At 43.9% G+C, this 18,223-nt stretch overlaps 1 protein-coding gene across 1 annotated transcript in view; it reads right to left on the bottom strand.

Moving 5' to 3' along the window:
- The window catches only part of FANCI (FA complementation group I), a 35,402-nt gene extending 18,036 nt beyond the window's left edge, over positions 1-17,366 (bottom strand). Inside the window, exons 1-18 of the mRNA XM_067555675.1 lie at positions 17,132-17,366; positions 15,581-15,714; positions 14,887-14,959; positions 14,064-14,194; positions 13,452-13,608; positions 10,937-10,994; positions 10,271-10,312; positions 9,232-9,355; positions 8,121-8,206; positions 7,795-7,927; positions 6,674-6,766; positions 5,878-6,014; positions 4,998-5,175; positions 4,494-4,581; positions 3,567-3,697; positions 2,884-2,954; positions 1,734-1,848; positions 1,119-1,241 (exon numbers count right to left, since the gene is read on the bottom strand). Coding sequence (XP_067411776.1) covers positions 1,119-1,241; positions 1,734-1,848; positions 2,884-2,954; positions 3,567-3,697; positions 4,494-4,581; positions 4,998-5,175; positions 5,878-6,014; positions 6,674-6,766; positions 7,795-7,927; positions 8,121-8,206; positions 9,232-9,355; positions 10,271-10,312; positions 10,937-10,994; positions 13,452-13,608; positions 14,064-14,194; positions 14,887-14,959; positions 15,581-15,664 — 1,824 coding nt within the window. The 5' untranslated portion in view covers positions 15,665-15,714; positions 17,132-17,366. The remainder of the gene's footprint in view (positions 1-1,118; positions 1,242-1,733; positions 1,849-2,883; positions 2,955-3,566; positions 3,698-4,493; positions 4,582-4,997; positions 5,176-5,877; positions 6,015-6,673; positions 6,767-7,794; positions 7,928-8,120; positions 8,207-9,231; positions 9,356-10,270; positions 10,313-10,936; positions 10,995-13,451; positions 13,609-14,063; positions 14,195-14,886; positions 14,960-15,580; positions 15,715-17,131) is intronic.
- Positions 17,367-18,223: the final 857 nt, after the last annotated feature.

Below are 18,223 nucleotides of genomic sequence, written 5' to 3'. Positions count from 1 at the left end.
CAGTGCTGGAGCATTAAGTGGCACAATCCTAAATTTCAACCTGTATTTGTGAAAACTGCTCCAGAGACAACATATTCCAGAGGGCAATCCATAGGAGGCATCTGTTACATCTGATGAAGTGGGTTAGAGCCCAGGAAATCTTATGCCTGCAGAAATTAAATTTGTTAGTCTTTAAAGTGCTACAGGACTCTTGTTGTTTTTGCGGTATACAGACTAACACGGCTATCCCTCTGGAACTTTTCACCATAGGAGGCAGTAATCCAAGTTTAGACTGTGAAACCTCAATGGAAGAGCAAAGTAGCTACTGGTCTTGTAGCAACACAGACATGCACATTCCAAAACACACACTAACTTGCCAAAAATTCATTGGCCCAAACCCAGGGAAGAGAAGCAAGAATGTTCACTCAAATCTATCGACTATTTCCCCCAAACCCAATATATCAGTGTCTCTGGAGTCAGACTTGCACCTGAAAAAAAAACTCTTCATACTAGACCCATCGCACACAGCTTGGTCAGTACCAAAAGGGCCACAAAGCACAGACAAAAAAATGGTTGCCTCTCATCCAGCGAAAGTGCAGAAGTAGAGGGAATGGATGGTAGAATTTTCAGGACCCCTGAGGAGATTTCCCATACACCCCACCAAGGCTTTCATTGCAGCAGTCAAAGTTGCTGGGTAATCAGATCAAGGCATCATTGTGAGGCCCCTTTAGGAACCAAGAAAGTTGTCCCTGCAGTGCACCAATCCTTCCTGAAAGTGGGAGAGACTGGGAATCAAACCCAGGTCCCCGACATGGCAGGCAGAACACTGGCCAGTAGCTGGCCAGGCCAGCCCCATTATATTTTCACTACCAAAAAATACATCAAGGGCTGGTGATGATCTAAAGCCTTTGGGAGGCTTATACAGACTCAAAATAAAGAGAAACAAAAGGGTTAAGACAAATTTGAGTCCCTAGAATGTCAGCATCCCATGAGGAATGCAGCTGGGACCTGCAATCCATTTCCCACAAGCCCACAGACATTCAACAGATGTTGACAACATTCAGTCATTATTGACCTGGGCTGGATTAGAACCAACTACTTAACAGCAAACTGGTGATTTATGAGGAGATCCAGTTTACCTCATATAGCATAAGTCTGACGTCAGACTGCTGACTCAAGCATCGCCTCAGGCTGCCCAGGATTTCAAGGCAAAAGGCCTCATTAGCTGCAGCGTTGTAGCAGGAGTGAATGTCCGCCTGGACCTGAAAGAGAGCACATTAGTGAAGGCACATTAATTCTGCTTCCCATTTATCAGAATGCAAGAACCGGATCATAAAGGGAGACAAACCTGCCTTTGCAGCCAAGGAAACTCAAACCAAACATTTAGCATCCAGCCTCACTCCCAAAGAGGGAAAATCATCAACGTATTGTTGGTTTTTCGGTACCATCCTCACTGGGGTAACGTTGGCAGCATGAATGCTCCACTTGAATGGATGTTGCTGTGGCCCTGGACACTGTGTGAGGTCAGCAGCTCTAAGAAGCATGTACACCTGATCCAACTTCTCTTTTCTCACTGGGTTACCAAAGTTCCCTTCCAGCTGCTAACACTAGCTGGAGTGGATTATATGTTGGGACAAACACTCCACGCTGAATACTTATTATAATTAATCAGTGTCCATTTATATGGGACATTGAACAGACTTATGGGACTGTGGCATGAGTCTGTTCAAGAGGTTTGCAGAAGCAGCACTCACCTGACTAGCACCGATGGCCTGGCTGCACTGGGAAAAAGTCAAGCTGCCCAGAACCTTAAAATTCTTCAACAGCAGCAAAAAGCCAGCAACTGCAGCTTTTCGAGCCTCTAGCTGCCTATGAGTTTGGGAAAGAATAGAGAAACATGAGGAGAGGCAGACGGAGTTAAGAAAAGTCAGAGACCAGCTTAGCTACAAGATTGTTCTGAGCAGTTAATGCAATTTTCTGATACATGGAGAGCCAAAACAATGCCTCATCCTTCAAGGGAACATCTGATGCCCCAAGGAATTAACAGCATGGCAATTCAGTTAGCTTTTCCTGAGTTCTCCAAACTCGTGACACTAACTTCTCCCATTCTGTCCCACTGATGTATATAGCAAGGGAGAATGCTGGACACAGACCTCCTGCTTAAATGGCTGCGGAAACTGGAATGAGAGCCAGACAGCAAAGAAAGCCACATGTTTGCAGTGGAGAGAGAGGGGAGGTTTTCTGACATCTCTCCTCTTTCCTCTCTGTAGCTTTCTATGCTGGCTGAGTCCCATAGAAAGCAGGACCTTTGCTCTGCACTCATCTAGGTGATGCCCCAGGAGATTCACCAGGATCAGACTGCTTGCTTTAATAAGTGGACTTTTGCATCCGTAACTAAATGGACGCCACCAAGCAACTCCATAGAGGCTCCTAATGTACGGGAGACAGCAAGGCTAGTCATCCAGGACTTTGCAGAGAGCAGAGAAGACGTGTCTTTCTACAATCTCAAAAAAGGACCAGCCACGCTACAGCAGCCTGAAGTTTCTAGTCATCTGTTCAGTTTGATCTCCTCATGGTGTTGGTGTGCTCTGGTGTGTGGCTATGCAGACGTATAAGAGTGGAGTTTGTTTTCATTTGATCTCCTTTCCTTGAGTCTCCAGCTGCTTTTCTGAATTTACAGGCTCAGGGTCAAGGCTCCTCTGGTTAGAGCTCTGGAGTTCTCAGTCCAGAGGATGGTGTTGTGATGACTGTGTTATAGTACTGGGGCCAGGGTAGGGTGGCCATGGGGGAGGTCTCCATAGGTAAAAGGTGATTGTTACACCAAGAAGAAAAAGAACCCACTTCCAATCCAGAGGTGAACAATAACTACAGAAACCATTTCAAAGAACCCTGATCCCGGCTCACCTGGAAAAGATGGCTTTTCGGAGAACAAGTATGAGGGAATCCCTCACTGACATGCTGACTTTGAGCAGTGGCTGGAAGGGAAGGGATTCATTAGACAGTGGAAATAAGACAAACCAACCTGTGTATGGTGTGTAAATTCCTATCTTACGCTAAGTTTCCATGCTCTCATCAGTACTAAAGGACACCCAAAGGTCTAAAACATCATAAAAGAAAAGAGATGCACCGGCAACAGCAAGACAGCTTGGCCTGCTGGTGAGAATGGGGCATGAGGATTGGGGGAGAAGTCTGTGGCCCTCAGAATGGAATACTGGGGCTAAGCAAGTGGCCGTTCTACCACTGGGACATCGCAGCACAGAAAAACAAAACAGTAAAATAGAATTGGGAAGAAGGTAACTCTATGGGCCACTCACAGCTGTTTCTATTCTGTGCTGGTATCTGGGCATCTTCCAGCTGAAAGATCTTAGCAGGGACAGTCCTTGACTGTGCTTTCAGCTAGGGGCACTAAAGAAAGGTGCCATGCTACAACTGAACAGCCGGCCAGATATAGCAGAGGACTAAGGGGCCTTTAACAAGTATATGTGCAGCTGAAGAAGGTTAACGGACCCCACCTATAACTGTGGCATGCAGCTATGGCTGGAGCTAAGCTGTAACATATCCGTTCATAGGGAAATGCAAAGCTTTACCTGTACAGCCTTGAGCAGCCCTTGCACCATGTCAAGAGGCAGAAAGGACAAATTGTCAAAGGCCTCAGTGACTCTGGAGGATGAATTCTGAAGGACGAGGGGAGCAGATACGACGATCTTAGACAGCAAGTCTGAAAAACAAGAGTGCAAGTGAAGCAGCTGCTGCCAAGGGCAAAGGGTCTACATTAAAGAGGAGAGTGTGGGAGAGGGATTCTGTTTCTTTCTTTGGGGTCAATGAGTCAAAGAGAACATCCACAGCCTCCTTGTTAACTGGAAAGGTTCCATTTGGGATGAACATATTGTTAATCCAGTCTCCTACCAGGATACAGGGTGCCACATGCATGCAGCCCAAGTATAGGGGCCACCTTATCAGAGTGTACCCAGAAGCTAGCTGGAGAGCCTTCTCAGCAGTAGGCCCAGGGCTCAGGAGCACCTGGAGATGAGATGGAATATAATTCTTGCCACTTTCAGGCCACACTGCAAGACTCACCGATTCACTAAAGCATTCTCCAAAGAATCACAGCAGAAGAAAACCTGAGAGTGCATCCAGAGGGAGATACCAATAATGAAATCAAAGAGGAAGACAGAGTACTAATGGTCCCTTCAGGACTTGTCCCTACATAGTGGTTAGGTACTATAGTTAAAGGGGATTCATGTGCATGATGTATATGGTGCTTGCATTTCCGTAAGGATGTACAACCACAGCTCTGGGATGAGCTATCCCATTACAGTGTTCTTCCTCTGTAGTGAGGTGTGTTTTGAATTGCATGGACTTGAGACACTTGTTTCATAACTTAGGTCTAGCAGTGAGGAAGTAACGCCTGACATTCTTGACCCTCAGATCACCTGATCAGGAACTTCGCCTACAAAAAAAATTTAATATGGCTTCTGAGAACCACATACATTTCCCTCTTTCATTTTTATTACCTATAAAGTGGTTGACAGGAGAAGCTGCCTTTGTGATGACTCTATTCAGGACCTGCTCCAAAATTGCACTTCTGATTGGCTCATGGACCTAAAAGGAGAAAGGATAAAAGAAAAACACAAAACTGAGATTTTCATGTACTCAATCATTGTGCATTAAGGTCCAGGTCTGATGAGTCCCTAGCAGCCACCCTTGGCAAGTTTAACAGAGATTTAACCAGGATGGAATCTGGATCAACTAAAAGGAAATGTAGGAGTTGAGTGAGTACTACGAGTATACTAATTGGCAGATGATAGTCTAGATGTTAAAGCAAAGACCTGAGAGTCAAGAGGCTTAGGCTCTATTTCCATTGCTGCCACTGATTTCTTTCATAACATTTCATTGATATCTTCCCTTCAGTTCCCGATGATGGAGATGGACAAAAACTCATAAAAAGTTGACAAGAGAGCAGGGGCATGAACAGTTTCCCCAGAAGAACAACTGATGTTATCCAAACCTCATCCTACCTTAAAAGTTTCCAGCAGGATATTAGCTCCCAGCCTGCATGCCTGCTGGCCTGGCATCTTGGAAAGACCATAACTGTTTTCAACAGCTTTTCCTAAGACCTTTTTTGGCTCAAATGATTCCATTAAGGTGAAACCAAGATCCACCAGTCCCTGAGTAACATGGTCCCAGCCAAAAACACTGGAGAAAAATGTTAAACAGAACAGGGAAAAAAATCAACTTCAAGGAAAAGGCTCAAGCTGCAACACTCAGATTAATAAAATCTTTCATGGTCACTCAGGGCCCAATGCAGTCTGGAAGCTTTGTGAAACAAGCATACTCAGCTCTCAGGGTATGGAATGTTCCACAGGACTCTTCAGTCCCGGGTCCCCCAATCAGCAAAGGAGAGACAAAGAAGCTACAATTCCTGAGGGAACTTGCAGTATTTTAAACTATGCCCTCCACACCAGATTCAGAAATGGTACTGACTGATGGTAGGTCCTGGAGCCATATATGAGGTGTTTAAAGGGGTTTAATGGTGGTGGGGTGGGAGGCAAAAAGAGGATCCATCCTTCATTCACTGCCCAGAAAGCATTCACACTACAGCAGGTAGCATTACTGTAAATGGTCAGCAGCCATTCCCAATAGGAACCTGGTGGCTAGTGGTTTATAATTCAGCCACTCTGCATCTCAGAAGGCTGAAACTTGGGAGATCCCTGTGCAAATGTATATTTTTTCAAAGGTCTCTTATATAAATCAGTGAAACAAGGTTTGGGGTTTGACTCTAGTTTTCTCTAGATGCACCTTAGCATCTAGAATCCCAGCACATTTCTAGCAAGGCCAAGACGCCTCTCTCCCTCTCAAAAGCTCTTGAGCTTTGGATAGTATGCTACAAAAGCTCACCTGTTTTCCACCACTTCCAGGATTATGGACGCTACATCATACTGCTGAGGAAACAAATCTTGCAGGAATTTTGAGCCCTGGAGGAACTGCAGATCCTTGCAGCTTCTCACAATTGATGTTTTCAGGAAGTCAAACACCTGAAACATAGAAGTGGTGTGAGTGAGGAGGAGACTGTCCAGAGCCATTAACCCAGGTAACCTCCAAGTGAGAGAACTAGCTAGAGCAGGCACAGTGTAGGCAATCTCAGTCCCAGCTGCTCACGCAGCTCTGCCAATGTATCTCAATACATTCCTTCTCCAGGAGAGTTGTTTCCCACATTACTCACAGATGCAGCCAAGATGCAGGAGCTAGGATGGTAACTTACTGTCACCTAGCACCTATATTTGGACATAGTTAAAACCAAAATGAATAAGTTGCTGTCATCCTCACTCCATCGCACTCCTTTCCCCCATTCATGTCATCTAATAACTATATTATTAGATGAGAGGTCTCTCTGGAGACTGTGCCATCATGGATTTCAATGGTCAGTAGGCAGGGCACAAGAATGGGAGGATAACCTCCTCTCCTTGACGACAAGGATACTCCAATGCTCAAAAGCCAGGGAACATGACTCCCCAACAATCCATCCAACAGTATTTGTTTCTTTTGTTATTACCCTAGAGTTCCTTTTTGAACCTATACTGAAAAGGGAGCATAATCTGACCATTTCTCCCCATCCTTACATTGTGAGCATGATGCACACGTAAAGAAGCTTTATGCAAAAAGAATCCTCTGGTTGCATACAAGTAAAACATACCTGCTCTTCAAATCTGTGTTTTACTGCCACTGAGAGCACAAGAGCCACACTGAAAGGACACAGGGTCTTGCCAGGGTCTCTTTGCTGTTCAGCCTAGGAAACATCAAGAGACCAGACAATCAAAGAGCTTGTTATTTATGATTTAATTAAGCTTCTTGTAACATCAAGGAAGCCATCATCACTAATAGAGTTGTCAATTGCAGTTAATGCACGCGATTAATGCAAACCGTGATTAATCGCACTGTAAAAAAGATAAAAGAAATAGTATTTTTTCAATTCATCTCATACAAGTCCACTCAATCCTACTTCTTGTTCAGCCAATCGCTAAAGACAAACAAGTTTGTTTACATTTACAGGAGATAATGCTGCCAGCTTCTTATTTACAATGTCATCTGAAAGTGAGAACAGGCGTTCACATGGCACCATTGTAGCCAACGTTACAAGATATTTATGTATCAGATATGCTAAACATTCATATGCCCTTTCATGCTTCAACTTGTAAGCTCTAAAGTTTTTACACTGTTTTGTTTTTTAATGCAATTATGTAAAAAAAAAAACCCTAAACATTTGTAAGTTACACTTTCACAATAAAGAGATTGCACCACAGTACTTGCATGAGTTGAATTGAAAAATACTATTTCTTTTGTTTATATTTTTACAGTGCAAATATTTGTAATAAAAATTAAAATATAAAGTGAGCATACAAACTTTGTATTCTGTGTTGTAATTGAAATCAATATATTTGAAAATGTAGAAAAACATCAAAATATTTATAATAAATTTAAATTGGTATTCTATTATTGTTTAACAGTGTGATTAAAACTGTGATTAATCGCAACAATTTTTTCTAATCTCACGATTCATTGCGATTTAAAAAAAAATCATCTGACAGTCCTAATTGCTAGTTTAGGCCAGACTGATGTTATACTGTCGCAGAGTTGACCTAGGCTGTGGAGGCATCTCTTACCCCAAACACACTGAATCACTATGTATGTTTTTTGGCTACAGTGATACATGGTCAAATCCTGCATAAGGATAAGCAGCTAAATCTACCCTCTAGTTTAAAAATCCCTCCCTCATGCCCCAACAAGCTCTAACAGTGTGCTCTGCATTTGCTGTACCTTTAGGAGTTTGATTAGTTCCCTGCCGAGATCCTGGTCCAAGTTGATAACAGAGATAATATGAAGAATTATAGTGCCTTCCACATGACGGAGTTGGTCTAGGGGCATTGTGGCAGCTTCAAGGTCCATTGACCTACAAGATTTAGTAGAAAATCCTAGGTTACAATCCCTGTTGTAATGAACTGATACACACCATCTCACAGGTATGGAACAGGACACACTCGTTCAGGGTTTGGCATAGTTCATACAGGAGAGGTGTCGGGCAACGCAGGGAGGGTTACAAACAGCAAGGCAGCAAAGGAAGACAATGATAGGAATAGACTCACTCTGGAATCCTCTGCTCTTCTTTTTGCCTTTTATCCAACTGGTTGAAAAAAGTGATGATTCCTTCCAAAACAGTCTTCTTACTACCCTGGAAGGCAGGACATAGCAAAGCAGCATAAATTATATTAATCTATTGCACATTCTGTAATGCCCTGAGACCCCCACTGCCCCCAGGGAATTGCAATCTGCTTCCCTGAATTCCCCTTGCAATGCTAGTTTAATAATGTTTTAAATTTCCCATTCTACATCAGTGTGTGGGACTCCTGCACATTGCATTTCTGGAGTGGAGTAATTGATCACTGTATAGGTTGTATATTCCTTTGTACAACACTTATAAAGAAAGGGTTTTTCATTAGAATGGTTCATTTAAGTGACAAGTCCATTCAAAGAGGTTGGAAAGCCCTAAAACAGTAACTGAGACTCTAGGCTTGAGCCAGTGAATCCAAACAGTCTCCCACAATACAGTAGAGAATATCTCTGGATGGATCATTCTTTTATTGAGTCATTCGTGGAATAATGGCAACAAGTATGTGAGTGGAACAGCCACTCCATCTGAACTGAACGGCAGGTACCTGACTGGCAACAGCTGCTTGAGACAGGGGCTCAGAAATGAGACCTGCTTTAAGACTGATCCAGACCACAACTCTGAGGCAGGCCACATTATGTGAGCCATGAACATATTAGAAGTGGGCAACCCCTGGAGCAGAGAGATGGAGTCCATGCCTAAGAATATTAGTAGGGACCTAATCCATTATCTTTTGGAACAGTACCCACTGCTTCCTTCTCCAAAGACTCCATGTCACAGTCATCCTCCTTTCAGTTAAGAAGGAGTGGGTATGACCCTCTCCTCAGTGCAGGCTATAGAGAGTTAATGAGATGCACACAAGCCTTTCCACCATCTCCCTGTCCCCCAGGACAGAGCCTGCTCCCAGTTTCCATCAACCACAGGAGTGAGCTGTCCAGCTGAGACCTGAATTCTGATCCCCTGCATGATCCAACACAGCTCATTTTGTGTATTTTCTCTCTCATATTTTCATGCAGCATGTATCTGCTACAGTGGTTAGGTGCACGTTCTAGCTTGGAGAGCTTCACTAGCTCCCTTTGGGGTTTTACCTTTGCAGAGAGCAGCAGCAGCTGATAAACCAAAGGAGGAATTTCTTGGAGATCTAACTTGCAGAACATCCTCAGGACCTTTTCCACCACAAACTGCAGCTCTTCTGCACTTAGTGGGATATCCCTGAAGAAACAAAGGTACAGACCAATCATTGTCATTCAGTTCCCAACTCTGCTTCCTTCAGAATCTCATAGCAAGTCCAGTCCTTGAACTAACCCTGTCTTAATGTACAAACAGAAAGCTAGCATTCCCAAAGACCCACCACAGGGGCCAAAAAAGCTACCTGAAGTCCTAGGTAGACGTTATTGCCATAGACCGCTCAGCTACCTGCAACTCAGAGACTCGGGTCCACATGCTGAACTCCAATGCAAGATACACATCACAAAGCCTCCCTCACACTGTGCTTGCACATGAAAGGACAATGACAACTTTTCAAGATATACAGAAGGAATCAAAGCCATGAACTAGCCTAGAGTTCCCCGCACTCAAGGAGAGAGGGCTGAAAGGCCAGGCATATGCATGGAATTGGCAGGTACAAAATACGCATTATGAACCAGTAACACCATTGATGTTCTCTGTTAAGCCCCCACCAGTGTGCCCTAGAATACCAACTAAGGAAGTAAGGATGGTGGGTGGGGAAAAGAATCCTACCTATTTTCCAGATGGCTCCTCCACAGCCCACACTGAGCATTAGTCTCTAGCCTTTCCTTGAAGCACATGCCTAACTCCCACTATGGCTAATGAAAGAAACCTGCAGACACCAAGGGGAGACAGACCCTGCTTTCACACATATTTATACTTACGATGTGAACAAGGGAAAACACATCAAGTGTCCCTACTCCTCAACAGCAAGCAACAGATATCTTGCCACGTGAGACACTGGGAGAAAGGGTAAACACACGCAGTGGATATGCTCAGCACCCATCTGATACCAAGGGTGCAACTGGCACATTATTGAATCCCCAAGTTGCACGTTCAACAGGAAGCAGAAATAGATGGAAAATAAGAAAACACAGGGCTGGACGAAGCAGAATTTACCTGAACATGTTGGTGAGATGAATGACACACTGATGATCCCACCTGGTCAAACAAAAGCACAGAGAGCCTGAGAAGGGGCAGAATTGCTGCTTGTTCTCTCTCCCACCCCCCAATTTAGGTCATTTCTATAGTTCTTCTGTTATTCTCTCCAAATAAGAACAGAAGCCTGATTTGCACTAAAATGTCCCACTGTTACCAGCTATTCATCAATAACAGGAATGGCTCTGAGCTGCTCTTCTCCTAGTCCCAACACAGGAAAACCAAAGGGAAAGAATTAAGCACCTCATGAGGACAATTCATGCAGCAGCATTGCAGGTGGTTCACCTGCCCTCCCAGATGGAGAAATCACCACACTGCCAGCTGTCAGAGGGGGTGAGATTTAAAGAAAGTAGAACAGGGCAAAGTGGAGGGCATTCTTCAGCCCAGGTTTGGCATTCTGCAAAGCGCAACAAAAAGGACATTATCTGGCCAGTTCTTGGAAGGCCAGTTTGGCTGTAGACTTTTCTTAGAACAGCAGAAGCAGCTGGGGTTTTATACTGAGGTTAGTGTTTCATTTTATAGCAGGTGGGTATTGTATAGACTTTTTGTAAAAAGCCCAGATGTTGATGAGTGATTAACAATTCTTAAACTAACAAACAAATAGAAATGAAGAGGAGATGTACACACCTGCTGGAGCAGAGAGTATTGATCAACTGCTTTTTAAACTCTTCCCCACTCAGCTCACCTGGAGAAGCAAAAGGCATTTAGCAGCAAGTTCCAGTGAAAGGAAGGTGTAAGAGAGAGATCTCAATATTGATGCAGAAATTATATTAATATAATTATAACTTTTTTTGGTTCATTACAAACTTTTTTGCGCCTTTACTGAATATTAAGGTATATCTACAAATTTGTTATAGCCAGAATGCTTGGAAATACAGCAACACATATATTTAGCTAGTTATACTACAAAACACTGAAGACATTCCAGAAGTTTCTACTTCTATAACCCAAGGACGAGCAAACATCAAGAAGAAAAAATGTGTAAAACAGTCACCTTTTAGGTACAGGCCCAATTGTAAAAAGGAATGTAGAGTGTGTTATCAGAGCCATAAATCTAGGCTGCAAAATGTCCATATCAACCCCTTTTATTTTCAAAGGAAAAATCTCTGCTTATGATTTTGAAACACCAGAAAAAACATACATAGTTGGAAATATTTTAAACTTTTGAACTTTTGTTTGTATTTTAAAAGCTGAAATGACAAACATCTTTGTGAAAAGCATAAACTTGCAAATATGTTAGCTAAATGCAAAGCTCCTAATATCACTGCTACATAAACGGCAAAATGCTTTATGTACCAACATGGAATCTGCCATGTAAAATATTTATGTTAATGGTGAATTAATTAATTGCTGGCAGTGCACAAGCAAACCCTAATCCAAATCAGGGAGACAAGAAAAATTATCTTCCACACACTGCTGTGTAGAATTAACAACTTACACTCAAGAATTTCTAAGTCATTTAATTTTAAAGACTGTTTTTAGAACTAAAACGTTTTTATAAAGAACAGGAATATTTGCACTTTCTGAAAACAGAATTTAAAAAATTTCCTGTCAAACTCTAAAAAAACTGAAAGAATATCTCAGAGAAGGGACTGAATAAAAAGAAAAAGTTAAAACTAGCTTTGAAAGTTCTCTGATGCTTTCCTGCCAAAACAAAGGTCATTAAAGAAATGTTGCATATTAATTAATAAACTGCATATTCATAATATGAAGAGGCACCTCAGGACTATCCAGGAGGGCATGGAGCCAATGAAAGCGTGATTGTAACCCACCTGAATCCAAATAAGCCTGAAAGGGTTGTGTTTTCCTATAATATAATGAAAATAGGAAGGAGACGGGTATAAAAGAATCTGAAGTGAGCACCACATACACATATCCTGGACTAGTTTGTTTAGGCTTTGTCTACACTAGCACTTATGCCAGCAAAACTTTTGTTGCTCAGGGGTGTGAAAAAACACCCCTATGAACGACATAAATTTTGCCGGCATAAGCGCTTATATGCACAGCACTATGTCTGTGGGAGATGCCCTCTCCCATTCAGATAACGCGGCTACATAAGCGCTCTTTCAATGGCACAACGGCACAATTCAGCTGTGCTGCTGTAAGTTTTAAGTGTAGCCTAGCCCTTAGACAGCAAGCACTTAACAACTCATCCTGTCCATCTCTACAAGTAAGCTGCCACAGAGAGCTAAGAAAAACAGAAGACTCAAGAAGAAATCAACCCAATGAAAACCAATCCTTGATGAGGTTTTGGGAAGATGAGAGAAAGTTAACTAAAACACTGCTAAGGGATTAGATTTAAACTCCTGTAGTGACTGTATTGGAATAAGAAAATGCTGCTTAAATAGCTGTTTCTTTTCTTAATCACCTGAGTTTGACCATGTACTTGTGAAGAGGAGATGGGGTCTAAACACAGGTAAACACAGAAACAGTAGAACTTAATTAGATTGAAGAGTCTTAATATTCATAACTGGCCTGTCTTAAGACAGCTCCTTAAAAGGCTTCTTCTGCCTAACCAATTTAAATATTTTCTTTGATTTAGTTATGTTTGCTTTCTTTGCCTAATTATAAACTGTTCAGATTATTAACAACTAGACAGGCTTCACTGAACCTTAAATTATTTTGCCCATACATAACACTTGTAAATATCTAATAAGATAATAAAACTGAATTCACAATAGTTTGGAGAAACAATATACGTTGGTGTCACCTCACCAAGAGAAGAGTGACCCACCAAAGGCAGGGTTCATTCTCAAAGACACAATCTTTGTTAAAAGCTCTCCCCAGAGACATACAGAAGAGATTATAACATAAGTAACCAATTTATCATTTGTGTTATTTTGTTTAATTTTTTTCTAATAATAAAATAGCCCTGGCTAATAATTTCTGATTATTGTGTTTGGTCTTGATCATGATATCCCCTAAGCTATGCAAACGAACCCCTGTGACTAGGTAGTGGGAGCCACACCCTGGAGTAGGCAGTAAGAGAAAAAATTAGTAAAATCTGGCCTATCATTTCTTGTTTCTCTAAATATTTTTAGTAATTATTAAAATTAAATTACTTGGCATCCAACAATTTCAAACTATCCTCCCTTTCCAACCCACAAAGGATTAGGTAGTGAATGAGAAGTGAAGGGATTACCTTTCCCATAAACCAGGCTTTCCTTGGAGGTAGCCAGTGCAGTAAGAACTGTGGAAAGCAACTCCAAAGATTTCCCATTAGACAGGCTGCCTCCTTTAATAACATCAACAAATAGAGTGGCCAGTTCAGCCAATGCAGCACCTGGCAATTGACGAACCTGATAAAAGATTTTAAAAAGGAGCATGAGGAGTTGCACTGGAATACTCCAGACATAAATACAAGTGATTAAAGGAAAGCAAATATACGCTCTACAAGCCCATGAGAACCACATTACAGACTGCTGGTGCAGCCCAATATCAGTTAGTAGAGAAAGTCATCCCAAAACACAGTGTGTCACACTGGCCATTAGAAATTGGGATAAGTCATGTTGACTAAATCAAGGGATTGGAGAGTCTGAACTACTTCCCAATACATACATCCAGTTATGATGATCACACAGCTAACACTTTCCAAACATTAACTTAACTTATCCTGGGGGAGACTCAAGCAGGTGACACGTTCATTTTTGGCCTAATCAATAATTGGAATCCACACCTCAAAAGATAAAAGTGCACTGCCCCTCCCACCTAGACCCAATGGGTCCCATGTAAACCACTCCAAATAAGCACCTACCTCCAGCATCAGCAGCCCTATGATCTCTGACACTATCTCCAACTGCAAGTCTCCTGATTCCACCAACTGGACACAATGTTTGTAAACCTGGAGTCTCCTGAGAACACCATTCTCCTGAGAGCAAGGGGAACCTTATTGAAAAAGGAGGGGGGAAAAAACACAAAAGGAAAGGAAAAAATGTTAATTAGATTAATATCTTATTAAGTTATAGGAAATGGATCACATGTGGAAGGACCAGACTTTACGCCCTTTCATCTACCTGATAAAACCATAAGAAAAAGAAAATAAGAAAAGCTAGAATCAAAAGATCTGAAATTCTTCTCTTACCCATCCTCTTACTGCCTGTGACACTCAGGCAGATTTTCCAGGGCTGGAAATGCAGATTTTAAAAGGAGCCAGCTTGACAATTCACAGATCCAGCAGGCCAGCTTGGATTCTGCTCACACCCTATTATAGGCTCCCTCAGCTAGGGCTACTCTAAAGAATTTAGCTAATTCCTGAGTGCATTTGTGGTGGTATCTGAGACAAGTTAGGTTAGCCCTATTTTCCCTTCACCAATACACGTGTAATGTTGCCACATTCAGTTGATCCCAAGGTCATGAAGCCTGACTGCTTGGTTTCAGACAAAATCACAGAAAGAGACAGTCAACATTTTACCTGAAGACTTATTTCTTCCATGATATCTACAAGAGCTACTTTGGTTGTCCACTTACCTACTTCACCTAGTTATCTCATAAGCAAACACTTTGTATATATGGGTGCGCCAAGAGCCTTCTGAAAGTAAGTAGTCCAGAGATCAATAAAATCCAAGTTGTCTCATTACCTTTTAAGATTCCCCTCAGCAGTGCTGCAGTCTTCTTTCCCTTCACAGCCTGCTTCCTAATAAGATCACCAAGCTGCAACCAGAAGGAAACAGCTGTAAGATAATAGTTGCTTATGTCCACATTTCCAACATTTACATTTCCAGGTTCAACCTATCCCTTTCTAGGAAAAGCTCTGCCTGTCCAGGAATTAATTCCCCAAAAAACAGCTGGGATTCACATACCTATTATCCTTCCCCTGAACACCTTGCCATATAGTTATATTATATCCATGGCAGAAAGCAATGTCAAACATTTCTCCATCTCTATAAAGTGGATAAACCGAACTATAATTCTCCTAATATGCTACAGATCAATGTAATGCTATCAGAGAGCATGTCAAAACCCAGATAAGAAATTCAAGTGCAGTCCTAAATCAGTGCCCAAACTGAATACACCATAGAACATACACCACAGCTCCAATTCTCTCCAAACTCTTCTTTAGCCTTTGGAAACTCAGCACACAGCCAAAATTATTCATTCAGAGTACCATCTTATTACAGTTATTTTCTTCACCTCAAATGTCCATTTAATTGGTATGGACACACTTTTACAACATCTCCAAATGAAGGAAAATACTAGCAGCCATTCTCTCCCACTACCGCCCATGCACAGAATCCAAATAAAGCCTCAAATGTTCAAAAATATGCAACTCACCTCACTTTCCTTCAGGTTTTGCAGACGCTCCTGAAGTCTGTCTAGTGCTTCTTCTGCAGCTAGAGATAAGATTTTCTGGTCCATTGTATCTCATATCATCAGACTCTGCAGCACAGTCACGTATTGACTGTGTTCTGGAAAATGATAGCAGCATTAGCACTTGGGGAATAATACAGGAATCCACATGGTCCTTCCCCACAACAAACCTGGACAGATAGCCATTGGAGAAAAATATCCAAGAGGATTTTGAAGGAATATCTCCCCCATTCATCAATTCTCCACTACAATACCATTTGATTTTATAATGCATCTTTCACACAAATGTCTCCCAATATACAAGTTAAAACAATGGAAACATCAAAGCAATGGCATGTAAGAAGAAGAGGTGTGAAGAGATGGGAATCATAACTGGGGGAGGGCACTGGTTTACAGCTAACCAGCTAGAGGCAGCACCAAAGTAGTGTGGGGAGAAAACACTGAGGCAGCATCGTACCCAGTGGCAGAACATTAGTGTAGTACCAACCACTCATCCGATAACATAAGTCATTCAAAGTATAACAGCATTCTCAGTTAGGACAATCTGAATGGTACCATAGGGCAGCCTATTAGACTTTCACCCCTTAACATTCTGTTTTTAATTGGCTGGCCACCACATCTCTGTCCTGAAACGTCCAAAGGATGTGGGATGACCAGCAATCAAACCGAAAAGACAACAAAGGAACACAGGATGGGCCTCCCAAAACTGCAGAGATTCAAAGCTTTATTCCAGATAGAGCTGTCATCACCCTTGGAACAACCAGAAGATTCACATTAGGAACCACTCAGCATGATGAGTGGGGGAGAGATCTTTCATTTTAATTATAAACATCAGGAGGGTTATTTGGTTAACAGGTTCTTCACTCCATAAGAACCTAGCTGCCCAATTTCTGAGAAACATCTGCAACGTCAGTGAGGAATGAATTTTCAGATACAGAATTAGCAGCTGGATTTGTATGAATAATAATATATATTATCTTGCACAGTGCTCCACTGACAATACAAAATGACACAGCCTCTATGCTGAAGGAATAAAAACTAACCTCCCAGGAAAGCATCCCTCGGGATAACAAAGGGCAAAGCAATACAGAAATTTACGGGCAGGCCAGTCAAACCTCTCAGTGGCCCATGGCACCAGCAATAATACGCACCCACCCCTGAGCTCAGGGAGAAAAGTGGGGTGGGGGGAGGCACCTAAGCTGGGGCTTTTAACAAGCCTGTAAGTGTTTTTTAAGTCACCCCACACTGGGCTCTGGGCACCTTCGCCAGAACTAAAACTTCACCCACCAGCCCCCACCCCGACAGCTGTCCCCACTGCAACCCCCGCCGCCAGCAACCGCAGCCGCCCCTCACCCTGCCTCACCCAGACACTTCCCCTTCCCGTCCCCGTCCCAGCCACCCCACCCCGCACCCACCCGCTGCCCCTCACCCCAGGCACTTCCCCCACCCTCGCCCCACTCATCTCCCCTCTTCCCCGGGTCACCGCTCGCTGCCCCCAGCCCCAGCCGCTCTCACCCGTCACCCCCCGAAGCCGCTTCCGCTCTCGGCTCAGTCAGGCCCGACCACAGCACACGGGCCCCGCTTCCAAAACTCCCGCCCGACGAGTCCGTGTCCGTTACCCCGGGCAACGGTTCCCGCCTCCACAGGCTCACTTCCGCTTCCGTTACCCCGGGCAACAGAGCCCGCCCTCTCCAGGGGCCATGCCAGCCCCGCCCACCGGAGGGGAGGGGGCCGGGACCCGGATGATACTGTAACTAAACTCGCGGCAAGCCGCTGCAGGGCAGTTCGAGTCCCCTGTTCCCCCCTCGCTCGGCTGGGAACATTGCCTCTCCCCAGGGGGCTGAGCCCCCGGGTCCGGAGCGGGGCAGCGTGTGCGGCCCGCTCCCCAGGTCCGCGGCACGGGGCGCTCAGGGACCGAGCACAACCCCAGGGATCCAGCCCACGGCACGCAGCTGGGGCTGGCAGGCGACGGGTGGCCGCCCCGTCATTCACCCCAGGCCCCCCCATAACCGAGCCGAGGGGGGTGCTGCCCTGCTCAGTGGGTCAGACTGGAGGCCTCTGTCTGTAGGGCCCGCCAGCCGGCAGCTTTCGCCAGCCAGGACTGCGCCTGAAATGAAGTGGCACGAGCACCAGCACCGACACACACTGCAAACCCTCCCCGCCTCGTAGGGCTCGGCCGGCTCACACACGCCTACCCCCAGGGAGCTGTACTCGGTGCCCAGTGTCTGAACCAGACCGGCACAATCCCCCTCTCCCAGCCGGTGACACCTCCCTGGGCTCCAGCCAGTGCAGGAGTTTCCTTTGAGGCTTGCCTAGCAGGGCCTGAATGGCTCCCGGACTCAATCCTCTGAAAGTCGGGCCCGTTGCCCTGCTCCGGAAAGCTTGTTCCCTCCCTGCACTCCATAGACACGCATTTAACAACTGCTCTCAACTGGGCTTTGTCAAAACAGAAACTGCCAAATAGTCCCTTTTTTACCACAGGGGACAATAGAGCACACACACAAAATTCAGGAACATAAAACCACTCTGAATACAATGAGGTTTGAAATGTGTTGGGATTCTCATCTAGTGATTTCTGGGAGCCATTCGTTCATTTCATTGATTCAG

The sequence above is a fragment of the Emydura macquarii genome, unplaced genomic scaffold (genome assembly GCF_026122565.2).
Source record: "Emydura macquarii macquarii isolate MOO-44397 ecotype Brisbane River unplaced genomic scaffold, CSIRO-AGI_Emac_v2 contig_1644, whole genome shotgun sequence".
Classification (NCBI taxonomy): Eukaryota; Metazoa; Chordata; order Testudines; family Chelidae; genus Emydura; species Emydura macquarii.
Note: the sequence above shows the minus strand (reverse complement) of the source record. Positions and strands in the feature narration are given on the sequence as shown.